Here is an 18,367-nt window from a genome sequence, read left to right as displayed (position 1 = left end):
ATATATATATATATATATATATATATATATATATATAAAGAAGGGGGGGGGGCATCCCACCTTCCACCTTAATCATGTTAAGTATAACATAAGTCTAGAGGGCAAGAAGAGGATTTGAATCACAATCCCTCAAATCTAGCTTGATGTACAGAGAAATAGTTTTATAGATGATGATTACAGCACCCAAAATCATATGTATCATGACAGTCTCCAGTAAAATGAAAATGTGCAAATACAGTTTTTGGAGTAGCTGGAAATATATTTTCATAAAATATTTTCATTACTACAAGATCATATGCTATCCAAAATTATTATTTATTTATTGTTACATTGTTCTTTATGAGTACCATAGCAAATGCTTGCTGTTGTTACATCCTATTAGCATTAGATTTATAGGTAACTTTTTTAAGAAAGAAAGTTACTTAAAGGTTTTGATATACACAGTATTGTGAAAGAGGAAGGGAGGGAAGACAAGAGTGTAAAATTTTGGCAGGTGATTTCGTAACAGTAAAATATTAAGATGAATACAAAGCACAATAAAACGCCACAAGAAAAGGCTGATGACAGTTATGGGTAATGGACTAGGCATGAAAGTACACCAAAAGAGCACACCCATTTGGTTATAAAAAATAAGTATCTGTACACAAAAAAACATTTCTGTATGTGTTGTTACTGTCTCCACATACATGACAGCATACAACGTTATGCTGTTTATCAGTGATAAATTCTCATAAATTCTATCAATAACTTAAAAGAATTTATTGGAAAGTATGGCACATTTTTTTTACAATGTAGACCTTAATCCAGTTACAGAGATAAAAAAAATACATTTTATATATGCTAAAAAAATAAAAAGGAACAATAGTTCATAAACTACTCTGTAAAACATGGTAACTTGTTCATGCACACTTTACAATCTGTCATTATGTACACATTTCATGAAATTCACAATTAGTACACTAAAACTGAATCACAAATGAAAACCCAGACATCAGGTTTCTTGTTACATAAAGCTATTAAAATGATACGGAGTATATTTCTGTAATGTTCTTGCCAATGTGCATACAGTTCCTCACTCAAGATATATTAGTATTTCTTCCAAAATAATCTAGGATATCACATTAAATTTCTTACTTTTTGTCAAAGTATTCACGGCTTTGTTGTATTTTATATATACTTCACATTTTTCCAACAGCTATCTGCAGTGTCTGTAAACCTCTCCTAATGCATGGCTGATTTATTTACACTGTGAGTAAAATCAACATATTCTCAGTGCTTACATCGTGGTATGAGTTTTGACCTGTGAGCAAGGCAAGTATTGCACTATTCAGTACTTATCAAAAACATTAACACTTTATGGAGACCCAATGTGATTACTTATGAAAATACAAAGTACTGCTTTCTCAATTACACACTTCACAAAGATAATATATGTGTTGGCATATTTAATATTATAGCAGTTTCTTGTTTTAAGTCAAGAATGCATTAGATAAATGATTCTTGATTTATAATGAGACATTATGTTAGAAAGTGTGAGCATTTCGACACACCCCACATCCCAAAGCAAATTCTTCACCAGTTGGTGGATGCTTCACATGGAGTGGACACTCGTCTCCCTCAAGCTGTTTTGCCTTGGGACCTGCAGCAATATAAAATAAGATTACTGCAACCAACAAACAAATGATTATTGTTCATCATACAAATTCCACACATAGTTGTAATTATTATACAAAAGAACACATACGGATTGTAAACAAATGATTGATCAAGGTGGCTTAATACTGCAAGAAAACATGGAAGACTCACCAAAATTGACTGAGTGCAAGAAATGGTGTGTGTTATAAATTAATAAAAAGCATTAAGTTGAATTTGTTTCATATGCAGACCAGACACATGTTAAAGAATGTTTTCACTGTATCATAACAATACTCAAAATGTGTATAACAATACTCACAAAATGTAGGCCTTATTTCAGATTACTTTGGTTAATGTAATACGCTAAAAAATAATCTTAAAATATTTCAACTGTCAGTACATGCATTGGTGTCTTTGTATAACTTTTTTTGGAATTATGAGATTCTCCTTTACAGAATTTTTTTTATTATTTGTGGAACATTTGGCTGGAGAAGAAGTAAATGATTTCAGTTCTGTACAAATAACTAATTGTCTTGTAAAAACAAGAATACATCAGGAAATCTGGGCATCTGGAGTGTTATGCAATATCAATGATATTCCAGCTTTGGGTACTTAGAAAACTGAACAGATGGCACACTTCCTATTTCGTACCAGTCCATTGGTGGTAGCATTTATCACAAAAAATCGCATAATAGTTCAGAAAATGTTGCAAGTGTTTGTTTATATTTTGAACAACCAGTTTCTTTTATTTTTAATACCACATGTGATTATACTACACTTATACTGCGGGAGGTAGAGATGGAAAAATCCTTTAGAGGCTGTGCAGTTATTTGTACAACACAAAATCTGGTCATCAGAGAAATTACTCACAAAAGTATTTTTCCTCATTCCTCGTTCCAGTGCCACAATTTACTGGGTTTTCAGACTGACCTAATTATTTCTATATGCATTTTACCTTTGTTCCTTATCAAACAAGATAACCACATAGTTTCAGGATAACTTAAGATGTCAAAATTTGATATAAAGAGAACTGTTCTGTACCACTGACATGCACTGACACGCTAGACATTACTGTTAAATATTTAAAAAAAAAACAGGAGTTACAACCTGCAGGACACGATGGGAGTTCCAGACGGGGAATGTTGGTGACACGCTGAAAGTCGTCATGGCAAGCATTACAGAAATGAGTAGTTCCAAAGCAGAAGAAGACAGCTACTGAACAACAGTATCTGCACTTGTACTCAAGAAAATCTGTCCCATGTTTTGGGCACATCTGGGCACGAGATACATCACTGCAGGCACCACAGACCAACTCTGTAGGGTCATACTCCTCTCCCACTTCTGCATCGCATCGTGCTTCTCCTCCGTAATATGCCTATGACAGAAGAGCATAAGATAAGCTTTAATATGGATCTGATACAACTGTCAAATTTTGAAAAGGCATAAAAAACTTGCTTTCTAAAAAGCCAATGGTTATGTAATGTTGATATTTTTCCAGACGCATATCATATTAATGGATATGACAAACCTTATTGCATTTGTAGCAAACATAATATGCATATCTATCCATTGCATAGCTAGCAGGATCATTATGAAATCGAGCTCCTGGACTAGTTATTGCTTCTGCCTTATGGAGTCCCTCATACTCTAATCTCATAAGAGCTTTTCTGCGAACATCTTCATACAGGTCCTTCACAGGCGCCAACAAATCAGCCAGGACTGAATGTTCTATGCTGGCCTAAATAACAAGTAAATCAAATAATGGAAAATCCAGGCTGGAATAACAATAATATGAATTGGATATATTGCTAATTACCACATAGAGGAGGCATTGAGTAGCAGAAAGGCACATTTAAAAGTAGACTGTAGGTTATTACTGAGTTATTGGACTAAGTCCTTCATCAGAACTCTGCCTCAGTGTCTGGAGACAACAGTGGTCATGTGAGTAAGTTGTGCGCACGTGGATGTGAAAGAATGCACTTGTGCATGCCAATCCATTTGACTTTCAAATGTGCTTGTTTGCTGCTCAATATCTCCTCTAAATAATATGAAAATCAGTTTTAAATAAACAAATAAAAGACATATCATTACTCATCCAGTAGGTTAACTATAACAAATAAGAGTAGAATCAAATAGTTAAGTACATTATAAACATAGGCTTCTGCGGCCATTGTAACATTCAATTTAATTTTTCTGGATTTGTGACCGCATTGTCAATATATATAAAACTACTGATGTTTCTGTCCCTATTGCAAGCGACCTTCTTCAGGGTGTTTTTGTTAATGTTGAATGAGAAAATTTTGTTTCTTAGATACCTGCAGATATAGCTGTTATCTAATTCTGATAGGTTGTTTGTGTGCAGGTGTATAAGAAACAAATTTTTCTCATTGAGCAGTAAACAAAACACTGTAGAAGGTCACTTGCAACAGGGACCGAAATGTCGGTAGTTTCATATATATTGACAATGCGGTCACAAACCCATAAAAATTTTATTGAACGAGTTAAGTACATTGTTTGACCAACCCTGAATTCTGTAGATCCTTGCCTTTTAATTTATTATGGAATCTCTGAGCTATATACTGCAGTTTCTGGACTTACTAACTTTAGGTGATGTGTGGGAAAGTAAAAGCTTTATGGGTTGATTGCCTCATCTATGTCAAAATTGGAATTAATGTTCACAGAATTATGCAAAAGAGATTTGTTGTAAACAAAGCTGAGAAGAAATGCATTAAACATATGCAAGAATAACGCTTCATATGTGAGAAAGAAAATAAAGATCTGAAATTAAAAGAAAATGGCCCCTGATTTCAGGACATACAACTGTAATCCTTTACTGCTGTTCTGCACTGAACAAACATAACCAGCTGAAGCCACTCGGCTTTCAACAACCTGAGGAAGGTGCCAAAGCAACTGACGCAGAATTGATAATTGGAAAGAAAAAGGTCCAGATCCCTATCTGGTCATCCTGATTAATATTTTCAGTTTTCTTACATAAGGCTGATGTCTAAAGGGTTTCCAGAACAAAGCTATAGCCCATACCAGGCAGATACAACCTTGTACTTAGTCTGTAATGAGCTTGTGAGTGGGCCATTAAATTCTGTCTTTATGTCTTTCTTCATCAATTTTAGCAATGCAACTGATAGAAACAAGAAAAGGAACAGAAAACAAACTGCTATACATTCAATCCAAAATGCAGGTATTGTTCATCTGTCTTTCTCTCATTCTAGCTATGAGTTACAATATTCCTTTAACAGGGAGATTACTGGAAAATACTGACTGAGATGTAAGAAGGAATCAGAAGTGCAATTTTCAAAGAGAAAGCTTGTGGTTTTCCTAATGTGTTTCAGATGTTGTTGTTGTTGTTGTTGTTGTGGTCTTCAGTCCTGAGACTGGTTTGATGCAGCTCTCCATGCTACTCTATCCTGTGCAAGCTTCTTCATCTCCCAGTACCTACTGCAACCTACATCCTTCTGAATCTGCTTAGTGTATTCATCTCTTGGTCTCCCCTTACGATTTTTACCCTCCACGCTGCCCTCCAATACTAAATTGGTGATCCCTTGATGCCTCAGAACATGTCCTACCAACCGATCCCTTCTTCTGGTCAAGTTGTGCCACAAACTCCTCTTCTCCCCAATCCTATTCAGTACCTCCTCATTAGTTATGTGATCTACCCATCTAATCTTCAGCATTCTTCTGTAGTGTTTCAGATAAACTACATAAAATTTTAAGTACTTGAAAAGATTACCATAATTATAGCTGACCATTTATGTAGAATATATGTTCCTCAGTAGTGGACACGATTCCCTACTAAACTAAGTGGCATTAGACTACTAAGTGACATTAGACTACACAGATTGTTCTTATTCCAAATACTGATTCCATTTATAGACATGTATGTTTGAAAGAGAGATATACTACAGCTAGGGAGTGGAAAAATTCGCATTTTGTGATAAATGCGAAATAGATCCAAATTCTGTCTCAAAATACAAAATTACTTAATACATGCTATTTTATAGGGAATTGTATCCAGATGAATTACTTTATCTGTAATAGTTTGAAATAACATACAAATATTAAAAATGTAACCAATTTTCAGTTACTGGTATTGTATATCATCTGGCGATGCCAAATTTGGAAAGGTAATATGCATAAGGATCTGTTTGCCAAGTAAAAAGTGTACGAACAGAATAAAATATCAAAGCTCTCAATGATTTGGCGTCATGCCAACTGTGGATGGTTGAACAGTCTATTTAAGACACACACTGTAATGCACCATAGTACTCAGCCATGCAACTTAAAGCATTTTGTAACAAAAAAAGTGTACATTTGTTTGTTAGCAAAAGCTCAAAAGGTGGAATAATATGTACACCTTTAACAGGGCAAATTAGGTGGTGGTAGCTTTGAACTGAACTGTGGTTGCATTGAATACCACAAGAGGATGGGCTTTGAATATACCTTAAACAATACTCATATACCCTGCTAACCTCAATGAGCACCTGTAGCTGTCCCCAAATGTTTTGTGTTGGACATTGCTCATTGTTTTCTTTTCTTATTTTGAAGTAATTGCCAAGTAAAAAGTGTACGAACACAATAAACTATCAAAGCTCTCAATGATTTGGCGCCATGCCAACTGTGGATGGTTGAACAGTCCATTTAAGAAACACACTATAATGCAACATAGTACTCAGCCATGCAACTTAAAGCATTTTATACCAAAAAATGTGAACATTTGTTTGTTAGCGACAGCTCAAGAGATGGAATAATATGTACACCTTTAACATGGCAAATTAGGTGGTGGTCGCTTTGACCTGTGGTTGCATCGAATACCAAAAAGGATGGGCTTTGAATATACCTTTAACAATACTCTTATACCCTGCTAACCTCAATGAGCAGCTGCGTGGTAGCTGTCCCCATATGTTTTGTGTTGGACATTGCTTATTGTTTTCTTTTCTTATTTTGAAATAACTGAAGCAACTAATCATGGTCCATCACGGATTTCAATTATGACTCTTCCAACACCATAAGAGACTGGTGATCCCTGTGACAATGCGTCAGTTCTGCTACCTGCTATAGGCTGCTGCCCTGCGGAAGGGAGGCAAGGCTTGTTTCCCCACACTGCTCATTTCCCTCAGACAATCAAAATTGAGTCAGAGTACATTCGGTTCTACATCTATGCTAAGTGCCTCGTCCACTCTGTAGCATTGTCAAGCAAGGGTTGCACTATTATGAATGCCCATGAATGGTCGAAATAAATAATCTGCAGATTTTGTAATCACTGAACTGGGTGGGAAAAGACAAATAATGTCCAGAAACATCTTAAATTGGAGACGCATTCAATTCACTCGTGGGAAAATCCTGCTGCTTTTTAAGAATACAGTCATTTTTGAAAGCTTAAATGCAGCCTAATGAAGAAAATGAATGCCATTTTCAGGGAAAAAGGTGCTGAAGTTTTTTCAAAAGCAAACATTTCAGTCAAAAAAGTTACCAATCAGCACTTTTTTAAACAGTTTCAAAGAACTATGGCTTTGTTCGTCTTCTCTCATGTAGACGGACAACCTTTTACATCTGTGTGTCTAATTACTTACAAACAAAAAGATATATGCAAATTTTGTCAAAAATATACACAAATTTTGCAAAAAATAGATGCTAATTTTGGCAAAAAAAGATGCTACATTTTCTGGTCCGTAACTATATCAAATTTTATCAAGCAACAAATGCAGTGTGGAGCAGTATTGAGTATAGCCAGTTCTTTGAACAGGTCCTGCATGTCATTCTTGAATTCAGACTACCAGTGTTTCATTTTATACACTTCTGGATGCAATACTGTATGATATAATGGAACGACACTACATAATTTTCCTTCTTCATCATATTTGTCAAAAAAACTGTTTTGAACATATCTTCCAATATACCGAACTAGTGAAAGTTTGAATAGTAACTCTAAACAGTAAGTGATAAGAGAGCCTGCACTGTCATGATCCATATATTCATTCATTATGTCCTGTAGTCCTCCCAACAAGGAGAATCTTCAGGACTATGGAACAAGTCATGGTATATATTAACAAGAGATAAGCAATTATTAAAAACTCAATATGCACAATGTACTGACAATAAACTCTCACTATGTTGCTTATCACTATTTGTTTGTGTTTGTGCCAGCTAAATGTAACATTCTAAACTAGCTATTTTAAAAACCAGTACTTTGAAAAGCTAGTTAATTTGAAAAAGGTGCTGCTTCCTCAGCTGTTTTAAATAAGTGCTGTTTATCTCCTACTGGTAGTTTAATATGTATGTTAGTAGATTATAATTTTTTTGAAGAAAATAGTTACCTACTAATGTGTCAACAGGGACCTGTTTACAATACATTACTACTTGTAATGCATCTTTATACATTGCAACTTGTCATGTAACAAACAGAAATTTCATTTCTATCAGCCATAGAGTTGGCCATGGCCATGGTCTTTTGGTGGTTTAATACAGGGTGTCTCACATAAAACTGGTACGCCTTCATGTACTGGTTGCTTGTGAAGTGGCAATACTCTCTCGAAAGTGGAACATTGAGTGCAGCTGTTCGTTACTGTGTCAGTTGTTGTGACAACCTCATATTGTTGAGTTGGTATTGAAATGGGGAGTTTCAGTAGAACAGCAATCTGATCTTGTGGAGTGTTACATAAAGACAGGCTCCATCAAGAAGGGTAAAAAAAAGTTTCATGTGAGGCAAAGTGGTAGGAAACCCCATGACCAGAATTATTCAAGATCTGTATAAGAAATGGAGGATTGCCTGATCCACTCAGAATGTGCAGAAGAGGCAATTGACAGTGAGGACCCCTGAAACTATAGGCAGAATTCGCATGCACATTACGAGAAGTCTCTGAACGTCAGTAAGGAGCCTATCACAGCAGGCAAGTGTATCTCACACACCACGTCATTGTGTACTAAAAGATATGAAATTAAAAGCCTGTCATGTGAGTGTGGTATAAGAGTTGTTATTAGAGAGAGTCATGGGAAAAAAAAGAGTTCAATATTGTAACTGGTTGTTAACATCAATTGCTAATGATTACTTGGACCCCTTGTTTGACTTCATGTCAGATGAGATTTGGTTCCATTTGTCAGGTTATATAAACTCCCAGAATTGCAGATACTGTTCGCAGGAGAACTCACATATTCTGCATTAAGAACCGCTCCACTCATAGAAATAGGAGTTTGCTGTGTTGTCCAGCAGGTTCATTACTTGCCTCATATTTTTCAATTACACTTAGACTCTTTATATGCAATATTAACAGATGCAGAGAAGTTGTGTGCTGTATTCTAACAAGATGTAGCAATTGCTTACATACCCAACCAAAGTATGAACCACATCAATAACAAGTACCCTGAGACAGACTTGTGGGCATCTTGCCTCGAAGGCCCCGGACTTAACATTGTGTGATTTTTATTTACGGAGCACACTAAACAACTACAAAGGAAAGAAAATCAGCCTGGTGCCTAACAACGGCCTTGAACACATAATACAGGTGTCATTTTGCAGCAAAAGTCAAAGAGAGCGATTGAAAGGGGCATCCACATTCTGCGTAGTCTTGGGATTGCATTATTTACTGACTTTGAGATTTTGAGTACAATTCTTCATTCCAGTGAAGTATGCAGTCAGTTGATTATTCATCTCTAACTTGGGAATAAATGGCTTGGCATATGTGGAAGTCTGTCAACATATGCTTTATAGGTTTAATTCTGATGGGTCAAAATCAATATTCGATAACTTACATGGAGACGGAATTTTGCTAATGAATATGACCCAGAGACATAGCCACATTCTGGTGTCTGGATCTTCTCTGATGGTGAGTGTTCAATAAAAATGAAGATAACTATGAATGTGAGAAAATGATCATGTGTCTTTTCTTTGCTACTCCGTTGGATATTTTGCCACAACCATACTTGATGTACGCCCATGGTAGCTGAGTGGTCAGTGCGACAGAGTGTCAGTCCTAAAGACCCAGGTTCAATTCCCGGCTGGGTCAGAGATTTTCTCCGCTCAGGGACTGGGTGTTGTTGTAATCATCATCATTTCATCACGATCAACGCACAAGTCACCGAAGTGGCATCAAATCGAAAGACTTGCACCTAGTGAACAGTCTACCCAATGGGAGACCTTTGTCACATGAAATTTACATTTTTTTAATACCTGATGAAGGTAGGACAGAAACTACAAACTGACGTAGTGTAATGTGTCCTCCACAGCTATGTAAAGGAATCCAAGTGAACATGAATTGGATAAGCATTTTCTAAGGAATCCCAGCTCCAGGCATTAATGTTTCAGAGCCCAAATTTGACTTACATGCTATCTTTCTTTTTTCAAATGAGGAAAGCATCCCTGGGAATTGTTCAAGTTCTCAAAGGGATGAATTCCTTCTGAGCAATTTCTTAAAAAGGAGCAGTGGTGGAAGTCTGCATTAAATTGTTTCAGACCATGCTTTTGCATACACAACTTGAAGCAGAGAAAATGAGAGGTGAAGATTTTGGAAAAGTAAGAACTTGCATTACATCCTCAAAACATTTACCATGAACCCTAAAGTATGCACATTTTACAAAGTGAGTCCCACAACCATACATATTTTTTAACTTATAAGCACAACATAGGTTACATTAAATCAAGTGACACATTTGGCAAGGAAGCTGTTTTGTGACTAGAGTCAGTAAGAGTTCTCAGCAGACACAGGGGTGATGTGAATATGGCCAACTACTAGGCTCTTCGTACACTATGACTCATTAGACGTTGTCTGTGGTGCTGAATGTTTTGGCACTATCTGTGGTGTTAATGTAAACCAGGAGTGATCTCTCATCTGCTCATGTGACTGGCTAGAACTCATGTCATACGCTAGCAGCTGGCTCTGGTGAACAGGTGACTGTATGGAAAGTGAAGGAACACGCAATGAACTCTGCTTGTTGGCTGGCTGTCATTCAATCTAATGTTATGGACTGCTATGGCATGACACAGTGCTCCATGCTCTGCATGCTAAACAAGAACAACAACTGTTACTGACTATCCATGAATCAAAGTGTGCTACCACTTTCTGAATAAAATATGAAAACGTGTTTCAAACTGAAGTCCTGCTATTGACCTTCATTACAGAAAATATAGATTAGTTCCAGCTGTAATTCAGTTTCTGTATTGCACACATCAATATGTAAGGTATTTGAAAGCACTTTAAACATTTCTTCTTACTCCTAGAAGATCACAAAGTAAACCTCAACTGTGCAGAGAACACTATTTTATATGTTTTGATACTTTTCAAAATTTTGCTGTTTTTCCAGTGTGGGGCACTTAATGGTCTGTGAGGATTCTAAGATTCCTGGAAAACTGATGTTTGACCAAATCATAGCCACTGCACCATCTATGTTAGAGACGGGAGAACCTTGAACCAAACCCCCATATTGTCAGCATATTCTTGTACAAACAGAAGAACATCTGCCTCCATTCTAGCACCCTCACTGGAATCAAATATGTAACTCGTTTGAAATGACAATGCTGCTTTCAACTCCATGAATATAAATTTCCTAGCAAGCAGTGTCACACAAATTAGAAACTTCATGTACTGCCAGAGAAAATGCTACAACATTTTGTGCAGGAAGATGATTTTCATTGTAATGTTACTTGCAACTTCTTGAATTCTGTGTTCTATAAGTAAAAGACAAGACAAACTATCATAATCTTCACACTTCTCAGGATATATCTTATCAGCTGCAAACACTATACATATTTTTACATTTCTGTTTTAGTGAAATTATGTGCTGTCTTAGTAATATGTCAACTAACTTGAACTGATTCAACCTGATAGCAGCAATTATTTTTATAGTGAAAATATTGGTAAGAAATATTAACATTTTCCCCCTTCATTCATTCCACAATTTCTAGTATCAATTGTATCAATTAATATTTCCAATCCCATTTAAATATGAAGTTTTTTAAAACTTAAACACGTTAAGTATCTTCAAAACCCAACAAACACATAAATGCAAACGAAACTTGCATGGACATCTTCTAAAATGATATTTAGGTGTCTGACCTTTGCTCTGAAGTTAGTCTTTCACTCTCAAACACTGTGCGTATGGTTTTGAAACTTCCTGGCATGGCAAAGACTTAATCTGTCACCAGTTCCACAACAGCAGTCTCTGTGCTGCAGAACAAAAGCTTCGTTCTTGAAATAAGCGTAAGTCTGTGGGCAAGTCATTTCTCCACAATATTGTTTCTTCCAGGAATGCTAGTTTAGCAAGATATGCAAGAGAGCTACTGTGAAGTTTGAAAAGTAGGAGACAGATGCTAACAGAATTGAAGCTGAGAGAGCAGATTATGAGTCATGCTTGGATAGCTCATTTGATAAGATTCAAGTTACAGTCTGACACACAGTAATCTATTGGGAAGTATAATAATGTAGTTTATTATTAACAAAAACTAGGAAAGCCTTCACTTTTGTCTCAGCAGAGTGAGTGGCTTTGCTGGACACAAAACACCAGTCACAACTTTGCTGCTCTCCCAACAGTGACTTACTTTAGAAATGGTATTCTTGTTTATTCAACAAGATAGTAAAGTGGCAACAAGGACTGTACTTTGTGTGCTTTAATACTGATTAACGGTTTCTCTATTTGTGGCATCAGCAACTGAACACTCCAACAGCATCACAAGTGTCGGGAACAAAAATATTTAAAAAAATGGCATTAATGCAACAACTGATCCAGCAAAATAATAATTTTAAATAGAGGTGGGACACTTATTTATGGCACTTTCTCTCTGCTGTGAAGCACACATGATTATCGACCCTACTTGTGAAGGAGCTCTAATGTTGTCCTCAACTAACTATCTATATGCGATAGTCTAAAAACGAATACAACTCTATGACCATAGTAGCATATCATTTGATGATATTTGTGACTTACTAACCAAACACTTGAAGCATAAAACTCACAAGACAACATATCAATCCTTTTTGGCCTGGACAATGGACTTTTCTTGCAAAGAATTTAAGGTCTTCTATGCAGACTCCCTCAATAAAGATGTGGTAGTTTCTTTAGGCCCGGACCACAAAGTACAGGCTAAGGTTCTGGGAGCTTCCAACCGTAGCCTCACCCATATGTAAAAATAATTCAGTCTTATAAAGTAGTGTTGTCAGCATATAAACCAATCAATGAGAACAAATAAATTGCTCAAATTTTGAAACAGTGTTTGTACTCACCAATCAACAGATGACAGTAGTTCATTTTTTGGTACAAACACACATTGTGGCAAAATTAGGCAAAAATGCATGGAAAGGCAGCTAGTAGGAATGTAGTTCATAGAAATCCTCTCTAAATATCAGTAGGTACTTGAAGCATGTAACACACCATTTTCCTGGCTCAGCAGGTGTGGCAACAGTTACATATAATGTAACATTGCCAATATATCACCTTCATAATAAACAAAGCAGTAATACATTGCACAAAAACATGTCTACACTGTTACAGCTGGCAAGGTGACTTGCATTACCTGAATTGAGGCATAACATGAAGGGACACATGGACTGTCTTTGTCTGGGCAGCCAAGGAGCAATTTCAGTGTATGATGAGCCACTTCATAGCACCCTCCATGCATCCACAGCAATCAATGAAACTCACAGCAAGATAATGATCATGCAACAAATTAACACAATTGCTGCTCCAGGCACTACGGAGGCAATAGGTTATTTATAGCAAACAAGTATCACTCAGTGACAAAACTGGTATCCCACTGCTGTCTGGGGTGCCTCCCGATACATCTTGCTGGTATCTGGGGCTTAATTTGAAGTGGGAATCATCACTGAAGACACTTTTACTCCAGTCAATGAGATTCCAGAATAAAGACGTGTCTGGGGATGCCCCAGACAGTGGGTGTGTTTGTCGACTGCCATACGGTCTGACAAGCAGGAGTGATGGGGTAGGGTGCCATTTCTTTTCATAGCAGGGACCCCTTTGGGTGTTGTTCACAGTATCCTTATAGCAAATCAGTACATTGATGATATTCTATGCCCCATTTTGTTGCCCTTCATGGCTTTCATTTCAGCAAGATAACACCCACCTGCACAGGGCAAGAGTTTCTACTGCCTGTCTTCATGCTTTCCAACTCCTACCTTGACCAGCAAGGTCACCGGATTTCTTCCCAGCTGAGAATGTTTGGACTGTTACAGGCAGGGCCCTCCAGCCTTCTCTGGATTTTGATGATCTAATGCACCAATTGGACAGAATTTGGCATGATATCCTCCAGTAGGACATCTAACAACTCTTTCAGTCAATGCCACACTGGACAAGTGCTTGCATAAGGGCCAGATGTGGACCAACAAGTTATTGACTTGCTCAATTCATGAACCTCTTCTCTTGAATAAATCATCAAATTTTACTGAAATTGTAATGGTTTGTTTGTCTGTGCATGTCCATCACAATTACTGATTTCCATCCCATTTGGATAATTTCTTCATGGTGTGTCATTTCTTTTTTTTCCAAGAGCGTATTATGAAATTATGATCCAGATACAAACCCAACAAGAATATTATCAGTTCACTTAGCTGTACGAAGCTGTTTGTCATGTGCTATATTAGTTTACTGACTACAATCCTTCTCTGTTCTTTGGATTTGCTTTGGTTTCATTGTGTACTGGTTGTAATAAGCACATGACAACTCAAACCATAACTCAGGCTTTGTTTTAGCTCACAATCAGAATGATGAAGTGTCCTGCTTCTTTTATCAGGTGTTGTCCAATTTCCATACTTGTTCATAGTTTTGTTACATCCAGTGATGACTTCTGCTATGAACTACACTCTAGTCTATCCAGTATGGCATAAAATTATAGCTTCTGGAAGCGAAGTTGCATATCTTTAATAATGAGAATGGGTGGATGGTGTGTGTGTGTGTGTGTGTGTGTGTGTGTGTGTGTGTGAGAGAGAGAGAGAGAGAGAGAGAGAGAGAGAGAGAGAGAGAGAAGTGATGCAAAAGCCTTCAGCATGTTTCTGCAAAGTTTTGTCTTCAGTTTACTGTTGACTTTAAATTGCCATTTCCTTTTTCTTCATGCAACATTTTTCTTGTGTTATGAGGAAAAATAAAACTGATTCTAAGAGCAGGAGTGACTACTGCAGTTCCTCAACCAGTTATTGCTTAATTCACTGCATTCATTTGCACTATCTGTTAGAAATAATTATGAATACAACATACCTTACATATTGGACACTGTGAGAACGCAAATGTTATTCTAGGACCAGACCATCTCTTCATTAATACACAGCGGCAGCAGTGAAGGTGAAACACATGTCCACATTTCAGCTGAAAAAATAATTTTATGATTTATTCTTTGTCACACCGTCAAGTCAATAATGCTATTTATTTATTTTAGTATATGACTTACAGAATATAGTTTACAAGTACATACATTAAATTCGTACAAGATATGATAAGATAATAAGAAAGCGTAAAAGTCTGTAAGCCAAATGCTACATACAATAAATTATGAAGCCAAAAGTGCGACACAGGTTTGAAGAATTTTTTAGGTGTGAATAAAATGAAAAACACTGTTGTTGTGAAGATAACTCATAGACATGACCTGATTTTTATTTCACATGTTAACAAAGAGATCCATAAAGCCAAAATTAAAATAAAACAACTAAGCTCCATTTACATAAAATACAATACAATATAGTAGTTATTAATAGACTACAGAAAAATGTGCACAGTGAACATGTGAGTGCCTACATCGCCATGGCAAGAAATTTCTATCAGGAGATAAACAAAATTATAAATGAAATGCATGAACCTAATGGTCTTCTTTTAAAAGATAGGCTTTCTGTGCACAATTATGCATCTACCGTTTTAGATCAAATGACATTACAGGGGCTGGAAGGGTAAAAGCGACATTAAGAGGAAACTGCAGCAGACTAATTCACTTAGATAACTCTACTGTTTTAAATCACACAGTGAAAATATTGATCATGCAGAACCCAGTGAAATCAAAATGCCTTTGTATACCAATAACAATACTCTCATGTTTCATATAAATGTACAATCTCTTAGAGGGAAAGTCAATGAATTACAATACTGGTTTGATAAAATTAACTACAGTGTTTAGTGTATCAGTGAACGGAGGCTGAAAGACCCTGAAATAGACTTGAGTGTTCCCCTTAGATACTTGCTAGTTACTGTAGAAGAAGCATTTCACATGATGGGATCTCAATCTTCATTAAAAGCAACCTTGATTTACATTACCCCGCCAAATACCTTAGCAGAAAATGCCTTGAAGGCATATTGGAAGTAGGTAGCATAACAATGTGCACACAAAAATTGTAATTGTTTCAGTTTATCAAACTCCAAGCTCATATGAGATAATATTTATAGAAAATATAATATGTTAATATTGCAGCTGTCCAAATATAAACAATATACAATTATAACTGTAGCTGATAACACAGACACTGTACAAGAGTATGGAGAAAAATGTTATTCATATGGTTAATTCTCTGAAATCGTTGGACTATTGCTGTCTCAATGAAAAGCCAGCTAGACTGATTGGATGTGCTAATAACACAATTAATAATGTACACAGAAACTCTCTTGACTATAATGTTATAGAACTAGAAGTATCATATCATGGAGGGCTATGCCTCTCAGTACTACAGAAAGACAAGTAACAATTAGATTTCTAGAAGAATCCAATGTAAAAATATGATAAAGCAGTTACAGAAAATGGATTGATCTCATTAATGGATATGCAACTGCTAAATGCTTTTCCATTTTCCTGCCAGATATTAAGTGCATAATAGAAAAGGTATGCCCTACTGTACCAACAAGATATCACATTAATACAAGCAGCATCATACCAAGAGGTACACTTCCCAACATAACAAACTCAGGATACTACTAATCGTTCTCAAAGATATATTTCACAAACATGATAGGGACAAGGAAACTTACATAAACGTGAGAAAAGTAAAAAAATACTAAGTGCAATGCAAATGATGAGTATATTTTAAATTTTAAAAATAAATGTGAAGCAGCTTGGAATGTCATTAAAACAGAAATTAATAATATCTACAAACAAAACAGTATTCATAGACTATTATAAGCTCAATGCATATTATGTAAATAGTGCCACCACCACCACCACCACTTCAATAAATTATCCTACCTTAGATGCACAAGCCTTGCTCACTCATACAAATCAGCAAGTGATAAATCATTTGGGTCCTAACCGCTTTAAACAAGATTCACAAATCGATAAACAAAATAAGCAATTCCAAAACAAGACTATTTTGCACTCAGTAATCTCTTCACAAAGTGCACAACAAAATAAACCAAAATGTCACTTCTCTCACTGCCAAAGACAGTGCTAGAGTAAGGAATTTTCCCAGAATTAAGCTCACAGTTACCTTGCTTGTGTATAAAAAAATCAATATAAATAACTACAGATCCATTTCAATAGCACCCAACATATCCAAGGTAATAGCAAATTTATGCATAAACAGATACAAACTATTTTAAGGGCAACAAAAATTTAAATTAGCAACAGGTCAGATTAAGGTCACCTGTCAACTGTAGAAGCACCTGAAGCTTCGATGAATAATGTTTATGAATGGTATGAAATAAGGCTGGAACACTTATTGACTTAAGTGAAGCGAAGTATTTGGCTCGGTTTCACATGGCACAATCATCAAAACATTAGAATATTAGGGCAGTGGAGATAAAACACTACGTTTATTCATATCTTATTTAAGCAAGAAGTCACCGCTTATGTGTGCATATCATCAAAGATCAGAAGTACTACCAATAAAATGAGGAATACATCAAGGCTCTGTTCTTAGGCCTTTCCTGTTTATTATCTACATTAATGAACTTTGTAATTACATAACAATTAACAACATACTATATGCTGATGATGTGACACTAAAAACACAGGTGAAAATTTACAAAGTGTACTAGTTAACAACAGAGAAATTATGCAAATGGTTAGTCACTCGTGCCTAGTCAATCACCTGTGCATAAACCAGACAAAAAAACAGAAGAAATAATTTTCAATCTCAAGGTGACTAAAACCAAAAATAAAACTGTAATATTACTTGATATGTTCATAGAGCAATGATTCTCATCGGAAGAGCACACCAATTGTCTGTGTAGCAAACTAGCTCATGTACATGTTTTACTGTATAAATTAAGTTACAGTATGAGCAAAAATCTGTTAATTTAACCATATTCTTCTTTGTTCTATTCCTATCTGCAATATGAGATATGGCTTTAGGGTAATTCCCGAGGAGCTAAATATATTTTCAGATGGCAGAAGAAGACAATCAAATGTTAATTAGGATTAGCACCCAGAGAGCCCTGCAGAAGCTGCTTTAAATGTCTTGGCATAATGACAGTACCTAACCTGTACTTACATAACTGTTTAATATATGCTACAGAAAATCTGCAAAAATTCAGCAGGAGACGTGATGTGTATGTACACATTACCAGAAAAAAATCAGTTGTTGGATTTGCCTTCCTCAGGACTGGCTACAGTCCATAATAGCTATAAATACCTGAGCATAAAATTTTTAAATCAGTTACCACACTCTGTTCATGCAGTAACACTAAATAAGTATAAGACCATGTTATAATCTTGGCTAAAATACAGTGAATTCTATTCATAATATATTTTTTGTAAGTGATAAAGAAGATATTTTAGTTCTTAAATAAGCTAGTTATAAAGCCC

At 36.0% G+C, this 18,367-nt stretch overlaps 1 protein-coding gene across 1 annotated transcript in view; it reads right to left on the bottom strand.

The window, feature by feature from the left end:
• Nucleotides 1-289: 289 nt before the first annotated feature.
• Nucleotides 290-18,367, bottom strand: part of LOC126260545 (E3 ubiquitin-protein ligase MYCBP2-like) — a 389,869-nt gene continuing 371,791 nt past the window's right edge. Inside the window, exons 36-39 of the mRNA XM_049957880.1 lie at nt 14,845-14,952; nt 3,164-3,373; nt 2,743-3,010; nt 290-1,639 (exon numbers count right to left, since the gene is read on the bottom strand). Coding sequence (XP_049813837.1) covers nt 1,524-1,639; nt 2,743-3,010; nt 3,164-3,373; nt 14,845-14,952 — 702 coding nt within the window. The 3' untranslated portion in view covers nt 290-1,523. The remainder of the gene's footprint in view (nt 1,640-2,742; nt 3,011-3,163; nt 3,374-14,844; nt 14,953-18,367) is intronic.

The sequence above is a fragment of the Schistocerca nitens genome, chromosome 5 (assembly GCF_023898315.1).
Source record: "Schistocerca nitens isolate TAMUIC-IGC-003100 chromosome 5, iqSchNite1.1, whole genome shotgun sequence".
Classification (NCBI taxonomy): domain Eukaryota; kingdom Metazoa; phylum Arthropoda; class Insecta; order Orthoptera; family Acrididae; genus Schistocerca; species Schistocerca nitens.
Note: the sequence above shows the minus strand (reverse complement) of the source record. Positions and strands in the feature narration are given on the sequence as shown.